At 41.2% G+C, this 23,846-nt stretch overlaps 1 protein-coding gene across 11 annotated transcripts in view; it reads right to left on the reverse strand.

Annotated features, from left to right (window-relative positions):
• Positions 1-23,846, reverse strand: part of SMARCA2 (SWI/SNF related, matrix associated, actin dependent regulator of chromatin, subfamily a, member 2) — a 179,665-nt gene that overhangs the window by 136,505 nt on the left and 19,314 nt on the right. For all 11 annotated transcript variants that reach the window (XM_015472482.3, XM_005209984.5, XM_059889213.1 and 8 more), the window contains 3 exon segments: positions 19,070-19,453; positions 11,741-11,996; positions 1,628-1,754 (listed from right to left, as the gene is read on the reverse strand). In XM_015472482.3, coding sequence (XP_015327968.1) covers positions 1,628-1,754; positions 11,741-11,996; positions 19,070-19,453 — 767 coding nt within the window.

The raw sequence follows: 23,846 nt of genomic DNA on the forward strand, positions 1-23,846 counted from the left end.
ATTAGTTAATAAGCTTTAAACATTTTTTTTTTACTTCATTTTAAGTGCCATGCTAATATTCTCTTTGTGTTTAAAGATTAACGTTGATGACGCTGGGCAAAAAGAATAGAACTACTTCCTGTTCATATGAAGTAGCTGTAGATACCAAACAATGCTAATTCACTGTCTCATATAAAAATGGGAAATACTAGTTTTGGCTTCCTCTCACTCCTAACAATGATCTTTGAAAGGTATTTATTTGTTTGTTTTTACTATATCATGGACTTCTTTCAGATTATCATAAATATAACACCTCATTCATATCATATGTTATATGGTGGTAGAGAGTAAGGGCTGGAAACATGCATTGAAATAATTATTTGATTGAATCTGAAATCAGCATCCATTATAGTTAATATCATTGGAAAACTTCATAGATAATAGGTTTTTCAATAAAATGAAGCAAAAATCAGAAACCAATCAGAATCTAGCATGGCAAAGCTAATTTGAATGTAATCTTATTCCTGAAACTATAGTTGATTGATAGTCATTTAATAAAATTGTATTAAATGGCTTATAAAGTTACCCACAAGAAACAAACAAACGGAATGCACAGTTTTTTGTTTTTTTAATTAAGCTCTAATCTACTCACATACCTATAGCCAAGTAGCTGCCAGCCACCATGATGCCCTCTTGTGATATTATAACCAACAAGGCAAACGTATTTCCAAGTTCACATGATAACAGCAAGCGGGTTGGCCGTGGAATTTTATTCACATCCTCCAATAGACCAAGTCATGCAATTCAATCCTGCCAAACTACTTTTGCTTGTTAATAATTCATTTTGCATGCCTGAGTCCTTCCCCAAACAAGCCCATCTGACTGGCCAGGAAGCATTCCTTTTCCCCTTTGGCTAAATGAGGCTGTGTGACAATTAGGGGACCTGTAGCTTGGGATCAGCAAGGCAAAACTCGCCAAAGTGAATGTTAGCTCTACTTCATCCCCCTAGTCTCCTACAGATTTAGCAATTGTAAAATAGATCGCTATGCTTGCCTTTATTAATCAGTGACTACTAAGACCATAGCAAGAACAGTAGCTACAAAATCACTGATGAGTCAGTGTTGGGGTCTGACGTGATCAGATGCTGCAAAAGTAGGTGTTGATGAATAATCTGCAGTTACAAAACATAGTTTTATGTATTTGTATAAACAATGAGCTACTAGTTAAGGGCCTTTCATATTTGTTAAAATAATTTGCATAGTCAGAGCTAAGGGTTTTAGATTTCTCTTTACAAAGAAGCTCTGATCTATCACCTTCCTGTTTTCCTTTGAAATCATAAACACAAACATGAGCTACTCCATCTGTTCTCAAGGTTTCATCTACAGTAACAAAATGCCATAAGTCAGACTTTGGAAACCATAATATGGGAGAGAAAAAAATGTCTCTGATGTACAGAAGAGAAAAATAGAATAATAAGCGGTTCATCTTCATTACTTTTCAGTTCTGTGCTGCTGGTCGAAAAGATACACTAAATTTATATCTTTTTAATAATATTGAACAGACTTAAGGAAACGCACAGATCACACTCTGGAACAATTACATTCATTTCATTTCCTGTACCTCAGATGTGCTGGGGAAAAGTTATTACCTGACGTTGGAAATTGAGTAACCGAAGTGCTTTCAGTTCCACGGTTGCTTTGGTTCGTAAGTCTGGTGGCAAAGAGCCAGGCAGATTTTCCAGCTCCTGTATCCTATGGGCTATGCGAGCCTGAAGTCTAAAGGAGATGATAAAATGGGGGAGGGGGAGGGGAAAATAGATGTTACAGCCTGGTCTTAACTGAGAGACAATAGTCTCAGGTTTACATTCATGGCAGAACACCTTGCAGATACTGATGGCAAATTTCTGACACCCAAACAGATTATCTGATGTTAAGCAGAGAAAAGCTCCCTTTGCACTAATGCCCACAGGTGCTATATTACTTAACACTTTTGGCCTTCTTCACAACCTGTCTCTAACAGCCAGGAAGGAAGGCTTGGGGTACACGGAGGAGCAAAGTCAAAGTCCCATGGCTCCCTCTGAAGAGAGAGAGAAAGTGACAGCCAGGAAAAATCTGACTTGCTCCCAGCCAGAGCGCAGAGCTGAGACAACAGAGTTCTCTTTCTAACTTCTAGTTCTGTCCTAAGGCAGTGGGGCCACTGGCCCTTCCTTCCAAGATGCTGATGATGACAGGCATTAATGCTGAGTAAACGAGAACAGTTTTAGGTGCTGAGGCCACAGAAATCAGCCAACCCAAAACTTTCAGAGAGAGAGAAAGAGCCCTGCCAACCACAACCATTTCCTCTGTGAGCAATACTTGCTTGAGAAAAGAAAAGGCAAATCAGATATCAAAAAAAAAAAAAAAAAAAATCTGGTTTGGGGCGGCAGTAAATAGCAAACAGCATGTGAAAACTAAGAGTTTCTAGAAAAGGACTGCCAGGCAATTTCAGTCTGGCCATCATTAAAAAAAAACAAAAACAAAACAGAACTGTGGGTACTTCCTCATAATAGAGGCAGAACAGAAAATAAAAGACATCCCACTTAATTTACTTGCGATACTGTTACTGTAAGTCACAGAAACTGGTTTTAGAGTTCACCTGGGTCCTATGCTTACAAATAATGATCTGCCATTTAAATCAAGTTTTATAATCAGTTCAGTTCAGTTCAGTCGCTCAGTCGTGTCCAACTCTTTGCGACCCCATGAATCACAGCACGCCAAGCCTCCCTGTCCATCACCAACTCCCGGAGTTCACCCAAACTCATGTCCATCGAGTCGGTGATGCCATCCAGCCATCTCATCCTCTGTCGTCCCCTTCTCCTCCTGCCCCCAATTCCTCCCAGCATCAGGGTCTTTTCCAATGAGTCAACTCTTCGCAGGAGGTGGTCAAAGTATTGGAGTTTCAGCTTTAGCATCAGTCCTTCCAATGAATACCCAGGACTGATCTCCTTTAGGATGGACTGGTTGGATCTCCTTGAATCACCTTCCCTCAAATTTGGGGGCAAAACTGGCTTGGAATAGATGTTGACAAAGAAAGAACAGTAAATGGTAGTAAGTTAAACTAAACTAACTGCACTAAGGTGCATTTAAAGTGAAAATGAAAGTCGCTCAGTCGTGTCTGACTCTTTGTGACCCCATGGACTATACAGTCCTTGGAATTCTCCAGGCCAGAATACTGGATTGGGTAGCCTTTCTGTTCTCCAGGAGATTTTCCCAACCCAGGTCTCCCGCATTGCAGGCAGATTCTTTACCAGCTGAGCCACAAGGGAAACACAAGAATACTGGACTGGGTAGCCTATCCCTTCTCCAGCAGATCTTCCTGACCCAGGAATCAAACCGGAGTCTCCTGCATTGCAGGTGTAGTTAAAGCACAATTTAATTTTCTCTCTCTCTCTCCCACACACACACATATACATCTACAAGGTAAGTCTATAACAGCACTATGTTATTGAGAAAACTGAAGTTCAGAGATACTAAGAAACATGTGGACTTCACAGAGCCAGTAAAGGAGAGAGCCAAGATGAGACTCCTCACTGGCTTTAAACCAGCACCACTGTAACACCACCACAGATAATCAAAGTACACTTTCTAACTGCAAACTCTCATGGAACTCAGCTATAAAAGTTGATAACTAAACATTCTGTTTAAAATTAGTTTCATGGTTTTATTAACCTTTATGATGCCATATATTGATATGAAAAAGAAAACCTTCTGTGACTTGCACACTGCAAAATATCTTAATAGTTCATATAGCCCAAATATCAGAATGCATGCATGTGTGTGTGTGTGCTAAGTCGCTTCAGTCATATTCAACTCTTTGCAACCGTATGGACTGTAGCCCACCAGGCTCCTCTGCCCATGGGGATTCTCCAGGCAACAATATTGGAGTGGGCTGTCATGCCCTCCTCCAGGGGATCTTCCCAACCCTGGGAGGGAACCTGCATCTCCTGCATTGGAAGATAGCTTCTTTACCCCTAGTGCCACCAGGGAAGCCCAAGTATCAAAATGAGGGCTTTTTTTTTAAACAAAAATTAGAGCTGTTTGCTTTGACAGAGAAATAAAATACATTTCTCAAAACTTTAAAAATAATAATAAGGGAAATGTGTCATTTTTTTCCTGACCTCATTTGGTTGCTCATATAGTAAAGATCTGCCTGCAATGCAGCAAACCCAGGTTCTATCCTTGGGTCTAGAAGATCCCGTGGAGAAGGGACTGGCTACTCACTCCAGTATTTCTTCCTGGAGAACTGCATGGACAGAGGAGCCTTGTGGGCTTCAGTCCACAGGGTTACAAAGAGTCTGATATGACTGAACAATGAACACTTTCATGAAAATAATATTATGATAGATTCCTCTTTTATTTGGTATATATGTGTTATTATGATTTACTGAATGATCTATTATCATCACATGTTACTACTAGTATCATCATTGTTATCGTGTTATTTCAACAATGCATACCAACATAAACAATAGTACTTATAAATGGTTTTACCATGCAACAGACTAAAAGTGTATTAGGTTCAAACAATAACAATAAACATTCATCAATTTACTCTCGATCAGATTGTTCAAACTCTCCCAACCTTCTTCCACATTCCTTTTACTATTGATACTCATGGGATTCTAATCATGGTTTTTAACTTTTATCTGTATGAAACAAACATATACTTCCTTTATCCAATTCAATTTCTTAAACATGCACATGGCCAAAAATTCCCAAATACAGCAACAGGTGATGCATCTTAACAATTAAGATATTAAGAGAAAAATCTATTACAGGTTTTTCAAACATATAATTTAAAGGGGAAAAAAAGAAACTGAAACAATTCTACTTGTGTAGAGTTAAGGCCATACTAAGGGAAATTTAAATACTGTAGCGGCGTGAGATAAAGGCCAACAATATGGTTATTCTACTTCTTTGGTTCTGTATTTACTGCAGTCCTTTTTCATCAGAATAACCCAGAATTCAAACTGTCCCTTGGCATTGTGTCTTATTCTCTTGGACAAAGTGGGTCAGGAGCTGCATTAGAGGAATGGGTGCTTTTTCCTTAATCGTCTAAACGACTGGAACTGGGGCTAAATAAATGATCTTAGGACAACTGGCCTGACTGTGTAGAGATTAAATCACACTGGACCAGGAGGGCGGATGTTGGAGAGTGGAGAGCAGAAGCAGGGAGGTGAGAAGGTGGGGAGTGGGGTAGGTGGAACATGGGGTCACCTGGACGTGGGAGTCGGTGGGAAGCTGGGAAGGGAAGCCCCGGAAATGGTGGCTTCTCCAAAGGACCTAGTAATTTGTCAGTGAATCTCAGATTCTCCAGGACAAAAGACTCTTTCTTTTATGGAAGGGAGGCAAGAAGTACAGAGTGCAAACTACAGGAAAAGAGGAAAGGTAGATTCCGATGTAAAATGATATGCATCCAATTCAGCACATGGGGAGAGGGAGTAGTAAAGGGATAGGAGGGGCTTCTTTTACATAGAGAATTTTATCTTTGTGTGGTGGTGGTGGCTGTTAATAGAAATCTTCATTTTAAATAATGCTCCTCTCCAGACAATTTCATCTTCCCATCAATGGGATTCAGCAGGTAGTCTGATAAAGAGATTCAGGATTCTAAACTTCCCGAAACAACAACAGATGTAATACTGCATAACTGCAGGAGACTCATTTAGTGTCCTCAAGGGTACAGAAAATTGAAGCAGAATTAGGTCACTCAGGTTTTTCATACAGATTGAACAGTAAATCAAGAGGGGTTACTGTTCTGGCAAGAAAAAGAGTTCCATTAAAGGCGACAGATATTTGTTCAGGTCCAGAGGAGAAGTTTATGATTCCTGTAGGAGAGTTATTTGAACAGAAAATGACACTGGTACATTTTGTTCCTTCCAGGAGCTGAGTGACACTTTTTAAAAGAAAGAGAGAGGGAGACTGACTTTTGGTAACTCTGCTGATGAAGTGGTTCTTGGTAATTTTTGAGAAGGAATTTTCAGGGTTGTAATGGAGGCCAGGGCAGTACAAAAAACACTAGGCTGGCTTCCCGAAGCTGGGGGACTAGTATGCTGTTTTCATACTAAGTTCTGACTTGATACCAAAGAGCGCTCACATCATTCAAAGATACTTTTCTCAAATAAATCCCTTTCAGTGTGAAATATATTTCTTTCTCATGTGACATTTGTAGAATTTACATGCTAACATTATAATTCCTAGAGCACTTCTGATCAACCCTCTAACTCTAGGTGGAAGAACTGAAGTGAAATATATTGACAGGGGCAAAGAAAGCATGCCAAAACACCAAAAAAAAAAGAAAGGTACTGACACTACAGAGAAAAGCAATAAAGTTCCATCACAAAGAAAAGATGGTCTAAAAGAAAGGATCCAATTTAAATGAGAACAAAACGTTTTTAACTGAAGAGCTTATATAGATCTGAGGCAGAGTGTTCACATGCAGAAACTTACATGTGCTATTACTGAAAAAGCAAAGTTAATTTTGTCAAAATTCTGATTTCATGATGAACAGGAAAAGCAGCCAAGTGACTTAAAAGTAAAAAAAAAAAGTTAAGATTCTGACAATTTTCTTTCATTTTTCATAGACAAGGTAAGTGATATTACAACAAAGGAATGAACATCTGGTTAAAGAATTTCTGACAAATGATTTCTGCTCAAACCAAGTTTATAAAATTATAAAAGAGACAAAAAAAAAAAAAAAAGACCTTTCTCAAATCCTCAATCAGAAGAGAGAGTTACACCGGACTCTTCCTATCAGTGCTAAAGGGTAGTAAGTAAGCCATTCTCTCAAAGAGGGAGAAAGGGGGGTTTTAGCTGTCTTTTACAAGGGCCTAAGGGACTTAATCTAACCCTTTTTAAGGAATATATTTAACTAATTTTCTGCAACTGGATAATTTATCTTCATATAGGCAGAAGTCAGCTCTTGCTCTGTAACTAAAGAAGATAAAAGATTCCCCTGCAAAACCCTGCCAGTATAAACCTAAGCTTCTCAAGACAGCCATGGGAGATTTCAGGCCAAAACACCCACCAGCTTTTTGAACCTAGGGTTGCCAGATTGGTCACTTCAAAAGCCAGGCAGCTTAACAGAAGAGGAGACATGTTATCAAGTAATAATAATAACATGACAATTAGCCATTCCACCACCTTCTGCAATGCTTGTAATTCAGAAGATACTGATGGACACATGTTTTTAACTTGACACAGGTATGGAGGACAAAAACCTTTCCACATACTAGAAGAGGCTAAACAGTAATTATTAATACCATGTACTTTGGGAGACCATCCTTTAAGATAATTTCCCAAAAAAGTGTTAAAATGAGCTCGTTACAAGAAAACCCTGCAAATACAGTTCTGGTAAAAATGACAAAGAAAATTTAGGACTCAATAAGTGCACGCACACACACACCCCCCCTAATATAGGCTGAAGAAGGAAAAAAATATTAAGAATTAATGCTTTTGAACTGTGGTGTTGGAGAAGACTCTTGAGAGTCCCTTGGACAGCAAGATCAAATTAGTCAATCCTGAAGGAAATCAGTCCTGAATATTCATTGGAAGGACTGATGCTGAAGCTGAAGCTCCAATACTTTGGCCACCTGATGTGAAGAACTGACTCATTGGAAAAGACCCTGATACTGGGAAAAACTGAAGGCAGGAGGAGAAGGGGACAACAGAGGATGAGATGGTTGGACGGCATCCCTGACTCAATGGACATGAGTTTCAGCAAGCTCCAGGAGTTGGTAATGGACAGGGAAGCCTGGCATGCTGCAGTCCGTGGGGTCGCAAAAAGTTGGACACGACTGAGCAACTTAACTAAACTGAAGGAAAAAATCCCAGATGCATTTCTAGATACAGTGTCTGTGTTATAAGGGGTTTATGTGATTCAACAAAGGGACTGGTAGCTCTGTACGGTCAAGGTAGGGAAAAAATGTTAGCACTTAGGAAGTCAGAATTTTAAACAATACCGCACTATCCCATTTATTGTCTTTTAAAATGGCTTTTGGCTTTTTTATTCAATAGCAACATAAAGAAAGGACTGAACATGAATATTTTTTCTGCCCCAAATGAGTATACAGTGCTGATATTTGACTTTTATACCACACAGAAATTATTCACCCAACAGAATCTGCCTATCAGTACTGAAATATCAATTGATGATGAGTATCTAGCTCTCTAGGGATACATGAAAAGCTGGAAACAGCAATATAAAAGCTCTTAATTGAGGATTAATAATGGCAGTGAGAATAAAGTTATACTCTTCATCCAAAAAGCTATACACATTTAATGGCAAGTTATTGTGATTTCTTTCAGAGTAACTCTCAAAGCTGATAAATTAGTATTTTAATATAATAATAGATAAGTAGTCATGTATTTTACAATAAAGAGTAAGGTAATGTTTTTAAAGGGATTCTAGACATTATTTTTTTCCTGGGCTCCAAAATCACTGCAGATGGTGACTGCAGCCACAAAATTAAAAGACGCTTGCTCCTTGGAATAAAAGCTATGACAAATCTAGACAGCATATTAAAAAGCAGAGACATTACTTTGCCAACAAAGGTCCATCTAGTCAAAGTCATGGTTTTGCCAATAGTCATGTATGGATGTGAGAGCTGGACCATAAAGAAGGCTGAACGCCAAAGAATTGATGCTTTTGAACTGTGGTGTTGGAGAAGACTCTTGAGAGTCCCCTGGACTGCAAGGAGATCAAACCAGTCAATCTTGAATATTCATTAGGAGGACTGATGCTGAAGTTGAAGCTCCCAATACTTTGGCCACTTGATTCGAAGAGCCGACTCATTAGAAAAGACCCTGATGCTAGGAAAGACTGAAGGCAGGAGAAGGGGATGGGAGAGCACAAGATCGTTGGATGGCATCACTGACTCAATGGACATGAGTTTGAGCCAGCTCCAGGAGATGCTAAAGGACAGGGAAGCCTGGTGTGCTGCAGTCCATGGGGTCTCAAAGAATAGGACACAACTGAGTGACTGAACAACAAAAGACATTATTTTGGGCTTCCAGGTGGCACCAGTGGTAAAGAATCTGCCTGCCAATGCTGGAGACATAAGAGACTCTTGTTAGATGTCAGGGTCAGGAAGATCCCCTGGGGGCGGGCATGGCAACCCACTCCAGTATTCTTGCCTGGAGAATTCCCATGGACAGAAGACCCTGGCGGACTACAGTCCATAGGGTTGCAAAGAGTCAGACATAACTAAAGCAACATAGCACGAAAGCACAGACATTATTTCCTAACGTTCTCTATAATGTTTAACCCCTAATTGTCTTAAGTTAAATCACACTTGGGAAATAATAATAATAGCTAATATGTATTGAAAGTCTTGGTATAATTTTATCTTCTCCCTATAAAAGATAATATTGCATAATACCTTCTTTTAACATAAGGGGAAACTGAGTCACAGAAAACAGATGTACCTTGAGGAAGGCAACACAGACACTTAGTGGCAGGGCACACTTTTTGGCTAACTCTCGAAACCAGGGCTTCCCTGGTGGCTCAGCTGGTACAGAATCCGCCTGCAGTGCAGAAGACCTGGGTTTGATCCTTGGGTTGGGAAGATCCCCTGGAGAAGGGAAAGGCTTACCTACTCTAGGATTCTGGCCTGGAGAACTCCATGAACTATATAGTCCATGGGGTCGCAAAGAGCCAGACACGACTGAGTGACTTTCACACACACATACACCCGAATCCATGATCTTAGCTTCATTTTATCTTGACTCAGTTCTTCCTGGACTCTTTTTTTTTTTTTTTTTTGAAATTAACCATTTAGGATCTACTAACTACTGGATCATGGAAAAAGCAAGAGAATGCCAGAAAAATATCTAGTTCTGCTTTATTGACTATGCCAAAGCCTTTGACTGTGTGGATTACAATAAACTGTGGAAAATTCTTCAAGAAATGGGAATACCAGACCACCTGACCTGCCTCTTGAGAAACCTATATGCAGGTCAGGAAGCAACAGTTAGAACTGGACATGGAACAACAGACTGGTTCCAAATAGGAAAAGGAGTAAGTCAAGGCTGTATATTGTCACCCTGCTTATTTAACTTATATGCAGAGTACATCATGAGAAACGCTGGGCTAGAAGAAGCACAAGCTGGAATCAAGATTGCCGGGAGAAATATCAATAACCTCAGATATGCAGATGACACCACCCTTATGGCAGAAAGTGAAGAGGAACTCAAAAGCCTCTTGATGAAAGTGAAAGAGGAGAGTGAAAAAGTTGGCTTAAAGCGCAACATTCAGAAAACGAGGATCATGGCATCTGGTCCCATCACTTCATGGGAAATAGATGGGGAAACAGTGGAAACAGTGTCAGACTTTATTTTTTTGGGCTCCAAAATCACTGCAGATGGTGAGTGCAGCCATGAAATTAAAAGACACTTACTCCTTGGAAGGAAAGTTATGACCAACCTAGATAGCATATTCAAAAATAGAGACATTATTTTGCCAACAAAGGTCCGTCTAGTCAAGGCTATGGTTTATCCTGTGGTCATGTATGTATGTGAGAGTTGGACTGTGAAGAAAGCTGAGCACCCAAGAATTGATGCTTTTGAACTGTGTGGTGTTGGAGAAGACTCTTGAGAGTCCCTTGGACTGCAAGGAGATCCAACCAGTCCATTCTAAAGGAGATCAGTCCTGGGTGTTCATTGGAAGGACTGATGCTGAAGCTGAAACTCCAATACTTTGGCCACCTCATGCAAAGAGTTGACTTATTGGGAAAAGACTCTGATGCTGGCAAAGATTGAGGGCAGGAGGAGAAGGAGACGGCAGAGGATGAGATGGCTGGATGGCATCACTGACTTGATGGACATGAGTTTGAGTGAACTCCAGGAGATGGTGATGTACAGGGAGGCCCGGCGTGCTGTGATTCATGGGGTTGCAAAGAGTCGGACACGAGTGAGCGACTGAACTGAAGTGAACTGAACTACAGTCTGCGGGCCAAACCCTGTCTGTAGCTTGTTCTCATAAATAAAGTTTCACAGGAACACAGCCAGCCCATTATTGCCTGGCTGCATTCACGCCGTAATGGTAGAGTTGAATAGTTCTGACAGAAGCTCTAAGGCCCTTTAGAGAAAAGGTTTGTCAATCCCTGATTCAGATAAATGTGCCAAATGAAGCTTCTGGAGTAAGAGTTAAAATAAGGACCACACATGAAGACATTTAAATGTGGCCTACCCCAAAAGTGAGACCAAGCCATTGACCAACAAGTGCATGAACTGAATCAAAGAATGCATTATTTCCTTATATACAACTTCTGAAGGATGGCCTTTAGTATCAGGAGATGTCAAGCCAGCAGACACACTCAACATATGAGCCACTCACAGTCAACATTCAAGGACACACTGCCAGACTAGAACAAAATACTGCACAGTCTGAGTGTGGGCTGACCACTTTCTTGTATCTTTAAGAACTCTGGGCTGAGCTTTTGATCTTGGCGTGTCATCGGAGTAGATAAAAGTTTTCTGACTACAAGAGTGAAAATCAGGCCCAGAAGCCCCGGAGGGTCCCTGCCCCAGGCTCCAGTGGCAAAGAAACTCTCTCTGAGACTTTGTTGGAAAATCACTCTCAAGCCTGAGTCTTGGCCTCTGCAGTTTCCCTTAGGCCTTTCCCTGGTCCCACAAAGAATGACCATCACACTAGGAGACACCAGGCCCTCTAGGCTGGGTGGTAGTTGCAAGCACACATCATCTTACCCGCGGGGCAGGCGCATTACCTGTACTCCCGCTCCTGCATAATCTCCACGGGGTCCAGGCCTTGCGGTTTCTGGACAGGGCTGATCCGGCTCTGCTTCTGCTGCAGCTGCAGGATGGGCGAGGGCTGCCCCGGGGCCGGCTGCGGTACGGAGGGTCCGGGCACGGCAGCCGCGGGCGGTGGCGCTGCGGCGGGAGGCGCGGGTGAAGGCCGGCCGCTGGGCGCAGGCACCGGCAGCTTCTGCGGGGGGCTCGGGCCGCTCAGCTCAGGCCCCGGGCCTGCGAAACAAGAGCGACATGCGCAGCTGGGGAGGGAAGGTGCCCTGTGCCCACACCCCGCCTGCCTGTCGACAACCACCGCCCCCCCTCCCCGGGGCGGGGGAGGGTCTGAGGATGGGGACAAAGGAAGGTCTCAAGAGAAGAAAACAGGAGGGAAGGGAGGAAGATGAGGAAAGCCAGAAGAGAAAGGAGGAAAGGAAAAAGAAAAAAAGAATTTGGCATCTATCCCAAAGGGAAATGGCCCTAAAATGACTCTTAGGTAATAAAATGATTAAGGAATAGAGAGCCAGTTTTTAATGGAGGTCTGCAGTGGGTTTTTAAAAATAATTACAGGTGTATTTGGGGTTCTGAAAAAGCAAGGGAGTCATTCAGCGGTCAGATGCAATCTGGGTGTGGTCCCAAAATCACATTCTGCGGACTACACCACAAGCCCCCTCCTGCCCAATCTGGAATGGTCCAGCTGTAGAACCTATGCTCTACATTATACAGGCAGCAGCCCGCCAGTACTCTGATGTGAACTGAAATAAGCATGCATTTTCTGAAATAAGCATGCATTTTCCCCTAATGACCTATAAAGTATATTTCAGGCTTTATCGATACATCTAGGGAACTTAAATTTCTTACTGCATGTTAGAAAATATTTCTAAAAACATTCAGTGCAGGGGAAATAAAGAATCTGCTCATTCCACCTAAGAAAACCTAGCAAAGATTAAGATTCAAGAGAGCATTTTTCTCATCTTATCAGAATAAAGGGCTATGTAATCATTAAGTTTATTAAAATGTACTTGATTAGTTAATTTAAAGCAATTTCCCACATTTAACTTTAGGAGTTTAAACTAAAAGTTTTCCATCTCTCCTCCAGGTGAATCTTTACTTATTTCAAAGTTATAAATAAAATTAGTGATGCTACCAGAGGAGTTTAGTAAATTAAAAAAAAAAAAAAATCTCTGCAAGCAGATGTTAAAACCTCCAATAGGCATTCTTCCAAGTATTTTCTGTATCTGTTCAGAGACATATTAAAATTATTAAATGGTACAAAAAATAATCATCTCCATACTTCAGAGTGACTTATTAATGTACCATACAAAGATATACATTATGAAAACTTAGACACATTTCAATTTTCAGCAAACACCAGGGAGAAGTGGGCTTAAATGACAACCCAAGGACAGCAAACATTCTGACAAGAGGAATGGGAAGAATTAGAACAAACTGCTGGGAAACTACAGTGTGTGTGAGTATGTGTGTGCCTGTGAGCATGAGTGTGTGTAGTGGTGGTGTTCTTTTGATCCCCTCCTTCTGAAATTAGGTAAAACTTTCCCAGAGACTTAGGGCTGGATGAGACTTCCTGAGGTAATCTATAGCCCTGTTCTAGGATTGATGACAAGTTCTGGAGGGAAAAATGCACTTCTTGTCTGTTTTTTTGTTTGTTTGTTTTAGGCACTGTAGATGTACTATCATAGTAAAGAGATCCTTCTCAGCTAAGTACATTCTGATTCTTTTTCTGAATGGGAGGGCTTTTACATAATGCAAACCTTTTCACAATATTTCAGATTTAGAGTTCCTTCCATTCATATGGAAGAAACTGGTTTATAAACATTAACTCTCAGGGTTGTTAACCGTTGGAATAAGTTATGGAGGGACACTTTTGATTATTTTTTTCCCTTAGGGTCTTTAAAACAGGGGAGATTTTTTTAAAAATCTGAGTTGCCTTGAGCCAAAAGAGAGGAGATAGAGATTTCTAACAGTTACTTTAATAGTGTGATTCTACGAATTTCCCTAATAAGCTCAAGAAACTAGTAGAGTTAAATATATTTGAAGACTTGGTATAATAAGCACACGAAATAAAAAATGTAATACATTGAAGCCCTCTAAAAAACCACCACCTTTAATAAAAAGAAAATCTGTGTCCTATTGATAACATCATACTAATTACCCTAAATTCAGTTTTCAGAGTGCTTTTCCTCCTTTCAAAATTTGAATAAGTTATCAATGAAAGCCATAATAGTGCAAGAGTGTACATATTTCACTTACTCTGGATGCTTTCTTCTTTAGCATGATGACTTGTAAATACCTGTGTAGAGTCATGCCAACTCCTCGAGGTATATTCAAGTCACTATTTTTAAAAACACACAATCAAAGGGAGGTATCCAGAGCATGTCTGATATCTCTGGTTCCAAATCTAGTCATTTTCAGCCTGTGACTTGAAAGTAGATCTGATATATACACAGCTGCTGCTGCTGCTGCTGCTAAGTCACTTCAGTCGTGTCCGACTCTGTGCGACCCCATAGACGGCAGCCCACCAGGCTCCCCCGTCCCTGGGATTCTCCAGGGAAGAACACTGGAGTGGGTTGCCATTTCCTTCTCCACACACAGCTAGGCTTCTTTAATCCATAAATACAGAGACATTCTTATCTGGTTGAAGGACTCTTAAAGTTAAAACATAGGTAGAGAGAGACCCAAATGTAGACTTAAATATTCAGATCTCCAATCTAAAAAGTATTCCAGCTTGCTGTGAACTGAAACAGGTACGTCTAAAGCACCCTGTGTCTTTCTAAAAGAACCGGTAAGTCATACCAATCAGTCGTGGGAGCCTAAGCAAGTTACTTAACCCCTGGTGCCTCAGTCTCCTCATGGGTAGAATGGAGATAATAACAGCACCTCCGCCCTGCAAGGGGGAAGTGAGGATTCAGTGAGACAGCCTGGCTGCTGCATGCTCACCCCTCAGCTCTGGTCATTTTTATTGCCACCAAGGACACCAAAGTAAAGAAGCCTAATATAATCATTCAGCTTTTCAGAAAAACTCTACAGCAAAAGAAAGGTTTTCAAGGAAATTTGGTACTGTATTAGCTAGAAGCTTTGAAAGTACGCTTTACGCTTTTCAAGAGCAAACTTGAAAATGTTTCCACCGTTTAATACAATTCAGCACAGGTACTCAGATAAGTCAACCTGCTCTGTGCTTCCTGCTAATTCCTCATCAGAGTCACTTACAGGCAAACTCCTTTCTAATTAAACACTGCAAGTTCATTTACTGCAAACTCCTTTCTAACTAAACACTGCAAGTTCATTTACTGTCCTCCAGCCAACACGTTATACAAAAAATTCTCCTCAGAGGCGAGGGGACTGAAGGCAGCTGCCTGCCATTAGACATGCCCAGAACACACCTACCTAACCATGAGGGGTTCTGCTTGTCTTTTAGGCACGTTGAGCTGCCTGAATGGGTTTGTTCTGTATCAACAGAAAGCATCTCTTAACAACCAGCACACTCATGGTCTGCAGAATGATAAAAACTCACATCTTGGTATCTTTAGATGGAAAACAAATTACGTTCTTTAGCTTATCTCCTACTCTCTCACCAATATAAACAATTTAGGCTGAACTGTCTGCGGTACAAAATATGTGTCTTCCTGTCAGTCCTCACGTTAGTAGTCAAGGTAGATATTCGCCCTGACACTCTTGAGGGGTGTCGTCCCATTGCAGCTAAGGGAGGGAAGGAGTCTTTATTAGATGTCTGAATCTAAGAAACAGGTAAATAAACTTCTTAAATTACCGAAGTCTCACATGTACAGAATTTCTGTACAGAATTCCCACTTTACCTTCCGGTACAGAAGGATGTTTAGGCAAATGACTATCTGTGCATTAGACAAGGATTTAAGTGGATTCCAGAGGTTGAAAAGATAAATGTAATAATGAGGCTTAAACAAAGCATACTAAGAAATTTTAGATGACAAAAGAAAAAAAAAAAAAATGAGAGGGGCAAGCAGGAGAGCAACAAGCCCTAAAAAAAATCATCAATAAAACTCTTGCTTTCTACCATGAAGGCTTCCCTGCCCACTGCAAAAAAAAAAAAAAAAAAAAAACCCAAAACCTTTTCAGTTCCTGTTTTGAAATCTGCTTTGGTCTCCAAAAAGAAAAATGAATCAGAATTAAAAGAAAAATGATGGATTCGATTTGAGAGGAGCCCACAGCAGGCAAGGACTAGAGTCACTCATCTGTTCAGTGCACACTTCCTCTGGTCAAACTGCAGTTTTCGGGTGGTGGCCCTGGCGGTATTGCCTTTGGTGAATTCTAACTTTGGAATGGGTTTGAGGCAGACCACCCCAGCCAAAAAAGCTCTCTTCGCACATGAATGACACTAGCAAATGGGACGAAAGAAAAATCATAGCTACCACCAGGAAAGTAGACATACTTAAATTGATTTTTTTTCCCCTGGAATATTGACAGGGGTATTTATAAGCAATTATGCTGCTTTATTATTTTTTTTTAAAAAAGGAGAGGGATAAACAATTAATAAAAGTAATATTCTCTTAAATAAAGAAAAACTTCTTTTGGCCTTACTTGAACTTGTCCAAAATGTCATTGCCAAAAAAAAAAAAAAAAACTCCAAAAAGCCATTTTCAAGGAAGGTAATCATTTCCCTATGAAATCTGAGATTTGGGGGACAAGATTAGAAATGTAACCTCCCTCCTGGTGGCAGGAAGGGGTCTGCTCTATTTGAGGAAAGTGTCTTCTTTTCTCCTTTGTCCACAGTCTCTTTGCCTACTCTGGCATATCGGCCCAAGTAGTATCATTTCTAATGAAGCCCAATGGCTGGAAATACAAAAGACACAGACAGTGAGTAATAAAACAAGTTTCCCCCCTAATGCCAGGAGCCTGGCGAGGGAAGATGTAGGCATCAGGTAAAGGAAAACAATAATAATAAAATGGAGCCTTCTCTTCCGGAAATGATCCAGAAAATGCACCCAGGATTGTGTTGGTTAGGACATGGAGGATTTGCTATGTACAAGTATCCAGGTAACTGAAACTCTATCCTCGAAACTTTACTTCATCATCTGGTCTCATTCTTGTGACTTTAGATGAAATGAATCATTTAGCTTTCTGCCTTCTTAAACAATACCCTGGAATCTTTTCCTGCTGTGCCTAGGTCATTGTTAAAAATAACAAACCTCACTGAGGTCCCTGATGAGGGACTACCCTAGGACAAGTTGCAGTACTCGAGGAAGTGTGCCTGTGTGACAAGGTCCCACAGTGGCCTTTTAGGAGGCATAGACTTTGCTCCCTCCTCTTGAGCTACCAACTATCCGACTGTGACCACTAAGCCTCTACTGGGAACTCCTTTAGGTAATAACGCTCCTTGTATACTGAGACGCGGGATATCAGGGTCACCAATGTTGTTGACATTGTGTCTAGAATATGAATGAAAGGCTCTCAGTAAGGAGCTGAGATGCTTTTCCTTCCTACCCACAGGCGTGCAATGCCTGCACTTGGTGCACAGACCTTGGGACAGAGCCTTTCCCTTGTTGTGAGCCTTCTGGTCATGAGGGTGCCAGGGCGGGGCAGAACATGAGGCCCCTGGCATTGAATCCTGAGTCTCCATGCTCCAGATGTGTCCCACGTGCACCGTGCTTATTACTGGGCGTGGAGCACAAGGTTTGCTAGCAGGCCCTCCGGAGGTACAAACCACACATATACACAGACAGACACTTTTGATTCTCTCTGGCGGCGTTCCTAAGAGCAAGAGTTTTTGCAATTTTAAAGCCTCTAGACACAATGAGTGTTCAAACTACCACCTAATGCACAGGTTCCCTGTACAACCTTTACAATCACTAATGTTTGGTCCCATGGGATCCTCCACCTACCAGAGCATTGCAGCCCACACACAGAAGTCTGGAAATGACACGGTACTTGTGTGCTCTTTAGAAAACCATTCCTAAGGCTCCATCTACAATTAACAAGATGAGTTTACCCTTTTAGTAGGCAACTCAGGGTTTCCTCTACCAGGAAAGAAACATCTACAAACTCAGAAGGAAGAACACTAGTAATAAAAAAAAAAATTCATCTGAACTCTTTCCCAATGTCTAAGTCCCAAAACCTAAGAAGAAGACCAATAATCCCAAACCAGTAGCAAAGATCAGATGTCAGGGTTGACCCAAATGAGAGGGATCCACTCACAGGAAAGGGCATGAGTGACAAGGAGGCACTCTGGAATTCAAATTTCCTGATTCAAATTCTCTGGAATTCAAAGCTCTAGTAGAACAGAACCATAAACCTTGTGCTTATCCAGTGGCTAACAAAAATCTTCCCAGAGAAAATAACATTTATGGAAGATCATCCTATAGCTTCTTGGAGCTCTGAATTCTCTCAGTGGGATCAAGCAGACCACCAGTCCATTACCAAAGACTATCGCATCTCAGCTCCTTTCAGAACGTCAGCCTCAGTTCTGATGCTGGTGTCTAGAGGAAATAGGCCATGTAGATTCTGTTATTCTATTATGAATAAATGTTACTGATGCCTCTATCATGCAGTATTCCTTACAATAATAATAATTTAAAAAATAATCCCGCCTGAGAAAGTTACTTTATACTCTCATGCTAGAAAAGATTCTGTGTCCTCTGAGAAACTGGTCAGCAACTTCCTTCTGAGTGGTGAGGACCAGGCACCTGATGCTATCCCCTTTCCTGACCACCATGCAGCTCCAGTCACCTTGGAAGCACAGATGCAGCCTTCACAAGAGCTCCTGGGCCCCCACCCCCATGGCTGATCTCCCAACTTTGATTTCTACTTCCCTCTGTTTCTGAATTTTCTACTTGATAATTTCTTTACCATGGGTATGCTTTCTTGCAAGCCTCCTCAAAGGTATTTTCACAACCAAAAGGATAGAAATAAATAAATCAACAGACACAAAATAGCTAAAGGAGAGGAGATTCAAGACGTGCCTGCTGGCAATGGAACACACCAGGTGCAGGGGTTGCTAACCTGGCAGGGGGTGGGGTGGATGGGCTTCCCACAAACCTTGAAGCCCTTGAAAGGGAATGCAAAGTCACAGGGGACTATGCTTTTTGCTTAGAGCCACAGCTCTCACCAGAGTCTCCAAAGGTTTAAGAAGCACCCCTCTAGGACCCACGGCCGAGGAGACCAAGAATCGTAGCCAACTAAGCAAAGCAGACAAGGGAGCCAGCGAGGTGCGGCAGAAGGTGGCCCTGGGCTGACAGCAGCCCAGCGCTTCTGTGTGCTTAGCCATCCTTCTCTGAGCTGGACCCTCGCATTATTCACTGGGTTGCATATTAACCTACCAGATGGTCTGTTGTAGTTAACAAGGGCCTGCTGCTGCGGCTGTGGCTGCTGCGGCTGAGGCTGGGGTTGGGGCTGTGGCGGCGGCTGTTGCTGCATGCCAGGCAACGTCCTTTTCCCCTGGACTGCAAGCTGCAGTGTTTCGGGGAGGGGCTGGCCCCGGGCCAGCATCTTGTAAGCTAAAATCTGGGCTCGGAGCTGATGCAGCTGGACGGGACTGAAAGGAGAGGGACCCCTGTTGGGTTGGTTCATCGCCTGAGGGTCGCCTGGGATGAGGGGTCCTGGCTGGCTCGGTGGCATCTGTGGTGGGGTCGGGCCGCCTCCTGATATAGGGCTGGACACGTGCTCTGGGGCTCCCAGCGGAGACGGGTGCGGTGACATGTAACCTGGAATAAAACACAAGGGGAGAGGTCACAGGCTGCCCCCCACGACCCTGAAAGAGAAACATTCCTGGAGATCCTGACGATTTTCCACAACAGCATTGACTGATAGAAATTTAAAGCATATGTAACTTAGTAAGTATGGGATTATATATAATTTAAAATTTATGTATATCAAATATATATATATAATTTAAAGAAACAGACAAAATAGTAATAATATATAATTTAAACCAACATACCCCTAATATTATCATTTCAAAGAATAAAAAATATTAGAGATTTTACATTTTTGTTTCCGTATTAAGTTACTGTACATCTCCAATGGGACTGGTCACATTTCAAGTAGTGGATAGCCCAATGTGTCTGGGAGGCTTCCCTGAATCTGCCTGCAATGTAGGAGGCCCCGGTTCAATTGCTGGGTCAGGAAGATCTGCTGAAGAAGGGATAGGCTACCCATTCCAGTATTCTTGGGCTTCCTTGTGGCTCAGCTGGTAAAGAATCCGCCTGCAATGCGGGAGACCTGGATTGGGAAGATCCCCTGGAGAACAGAAAGGCTACCCAATCCAGTATTCTGGCCTGGAGAATTCCATGGACTGTATAGGCCATGGGGTCGCAAAGAGTCAGACACGACTGAGTGACTTTCACTTTCACTTTCACGTGTCCTAGATGGTGAACTAGTAGGGGCTGTTGTACACCTAGAGGAAGGGCACAGGGGACAGTATTAGACATTAAAAGGAGCTCCAACCTAGAGACCAGAACCTGAAGCTGTCTGCTGTATTGCAGTGCAGAATGAGGACTCTCTTATAGGGATATTATTTGGTTTATTATTATGTACTTTATGAATAATTTGCTATTGAGGGCCTCCATGGTTGCAGGCACTAAGCAAGGCACTGTACATGCTATTTTAGCCGAGTTTTCCCTGGAAACAAAGCCTGATGGAAAGACTGAGTGCAGCTGATTTATCTGAAAGGTGCAGGGACACTGACGGGAGTGTGGAAAGGTAAAATGAGGAAGGGATGGAAGCCAACAAGGAGTGTATGGTTAAGGCAGTTGCTGTAGTGCATGCCTGAAGATTAATCTCATGCACAAAAGCTCTGGGATAAAGTACGTAACTTGCCTCCCTATTATACCAGGGAAGGAGCTGGGGTATTTATATTCCATCACTGGTCGCTGGTTATGACTCTAGGGATCATTAGTTCCCAGGGACTTTGCCGAGTGTGTGTGTGTGTGTGTGTGTGTGTGTGTGTGTGTGTAAGGTGGATGCCAATAAACCAAAAGCAAGATGGTGGTCTGGCCAGTAGATATAAGGATGATGGGAGCACAGAAATGGTACGAAGAGTTAGAGGGATGTGAGCAGAATGGAGCATACATTTTTTCTACAATCCTCACAACACTCCCAGAAGATATGTGCTGTCACCTCATTTTTTAAAATGAGGAGAGTAAGCACGTTACACCATGTCACAATTAGATCTTGGTAACCAAGATTCACCTGATTCCAAGGCATATGTTCTTTCAATGGTCTAATATTAATTTTGTTGTATTAATATAAAAATAAGTTAAAGGCTTGAAAGCTTCCAAAATCTTCTAGAACCATTTATGTGCTCAAGCTAAGTCACTTCAGGTGTGTCCAACTCTTTGTAACTCCATGGACTGGGGCCCGCCAGGTTCCTCTGTCCATGGGATTTTCCCAGCAAGAATACTGGAGTGGGTTGCCATGTCCTCCTCCAGGGGATCTTCCCAACCCAGGGATCAAACCTATGTCTCTTACATCTCCTGCACTGGCAGATGGGTTCTTTACCACTAGTGCCACCTGGGAAGCCCAGAACCATTTACAATGTAATATAAAAATGAGAGTAATCTGTTTGGGTGATAAAGAGACTTAAATGGAAAACTTAAAAATACGTAAGAAAGAAAAGTCAAAATGCAACAAAATTTTCAAGAAACTTATTTCAAGAGATGAACTGTAGAGTCTGGCCAAAGAATCCCTAGAAAAATATAGGACTGCACATTGCTGAAGGGAGATCCAAGAGGAAGGAGAGGACAAAGTGGTTTGCTGTACCCCAAAACATTGTCTTCCGTCCAACTGAGGGCTAACTCATCAACTCAAAGGCATTCTAAGACACAATGTAATATTAAATTAAAGGTCTTTGCCATTAATAAATCCACCTGCATCACAATTATTTTAAAGGTCATCACATAGGTGTTTATTAGGCATCTGCCATGTGTTTCAACACTTAATCAAGTTTGAGCTGAAGCTGCTCTCTGTATCTATGTGGAATTACAGAGGCTCACGAATATCTGACCCATGCTGCCTGGGGACTCAACATCATCATTTGAAAGACTAGAGAAAATAAAGGATACAGTTCCTTTTATCTCAAATTGCCATTTGGAGAGGGAAACAAATTTAGCCTGATCCCCTAAGACAAGAGTAGGTTTTGTTCTATCAATTGGTGAGATGTAGAACTCCATTCAGAGTAATCCTGCCCTGAAGAGAAATGGAAAAACTGCTAACTCTCATTCCCGAAATCCCTACTCTATAATCGAGCACAAAAATCATGCAGGCATTAGGGTTGATCATAGAAGTTCGCCTAAGAAAATGCCCCTGCAATCAGCCTGCAAGACGAGCCGAAATTCAAATCCCAGGATGTTATTTATAACAATAAACGTTTTTAAACAGTATCAATAACATACACTTAACTTCATCATTAACGTTTTTCCTTCTTAATGAGGTTAAAATTCAACTCCAAATTGTAATGCTGGTGCAAAATGGTACCACCCTTCTGCCAACCCTGCATCCATCACTGGAGGGAAAACTTCCTACTATAGCTACTGACATTTCATGGGAGAAGGGATACAACCAGGTGTTAAAATGGGTCACGCCTCCTGCCTTCTGGACTGTCCTCTTTCCTAAGGTCGGCACCAAGTATAGCTTACCCGTGATAAATCACACGATGCCTAATACAACTGACCAAAACATTAGACAGTCTAATCTAAGTGTCATTGCATAACACTGCTCATCAGATCGCTCTTTTCAACTCTGACTCCTGGCATGGCAAAATTATAAAGATGAGACACTTAGTTGCACTAAGTACAATAATTCATTTTACCTCAAATTTGTTAAGAAAGAAACTAAGAGTGAAATAAAAATCATCTTCCAGAATTAATCAATACAACAAAATCTTCCCTCAAATGTGGTAAGAAAAAAACTGGGGGGTGGGAAAAATTGTTTCCTAGAATTTACAGGACATGCTAATAAAATCATTCTATCACAGTATGACATTAAAAATGTGACCGTGTTTCAGTTAAAGAGAGAGAGATTTCTTTTTATTTTTTGACATGACTAGCATTCCATAAAACTTCAGGAAAAATCAGAAAAAAATCTAAATGATAAAACAAAATAACATATTTGCATAATTATCTCTGGTTGAGAAAATGGTGAAGAAATTGCCTGAGAGTAAATATACCTTTGTCTGTAGGATGACAGTGTTGATGCAGAATCTGCTCTTTTTGAAATCTGGTTTAATTTGCTCATTTAAAAGTCGTCAAAAAATGGCAGTTTTCCTTCCCTCAGCTTCAAGGGCATTATCTCCCCAGTTTCATCTTTTTGCAGAGAGAGAGGCAATCAGCCACTCTCCTTTTAATAAACTTGAGTTTTCAAATGCCAATTTTACACAAGTTTTCTCTTTATACACACACACACAAAACATTATACTTTTCTTTGAAGGCTTTCTCTATCCAGTGGACTAAAAATAAACAATGTTATCATCGGGACCATAAGGTACACAATTTAGTATTTATTGAAGGAAATGGTTTTGCTTCTCAACCAATACCTTAAAATAACCTAATAGGTTGCTAGGTAGTTAAAGCTGGCAGTTTTCTGATCAATACCACACCTCCCTGGACCTGTGTGTTTATAAACGGCTTCCTACAATGGAGTTTTAAAAGATATATGCTATTATGGAGTCTAAATTCTTTTTAGCTCATTATATAGAATAAGACTGCATTATACCAATACTACCTTATTCAAAAGCATATTTTAAATAACGAATTCCCCAGCTTATAAGGCACTTTACTCTTCTAGAGAAAAATATTACATTCTAATTCCAATTCCATTTAATTTAATGCAGACTTCTGCATTTCAAAGTAATTATAACTTATTGAAATTATATAAAAATTAAGATCTATTTAAAAGTGTTTTTTGAATACATAAAGTTCACTTCTCTAACTGAAAAAAATTTACTAAATATCCAGTTATGTGCTAGACATTGTGCCAAGTGTTGGAAATTCCAAGAAATATCATCATTCTAGAAGTCCAAGAAAGGAACCAAGCAATGAAAGAAATTTTAAGATACATAAAAATAAAGAGCCTCACTTATGATTCATGCATTTCAAGTGT

This window comes from Bos taurus, chromosome 8 (genome assembly GCF_002263795.3).
Source record: "Bos taurus isolate L1 Dominette 01449 registration number 42190680 breed Hereford chromosome 8, ARS-UCD2.0, whole genome shotgun sequence".
Taxonomy (NCBI): Eukaryota; Metazoa; Chordata; class Mammalia; order Artiodactyla; family Bovidae; genus Bos; species Bos taurus.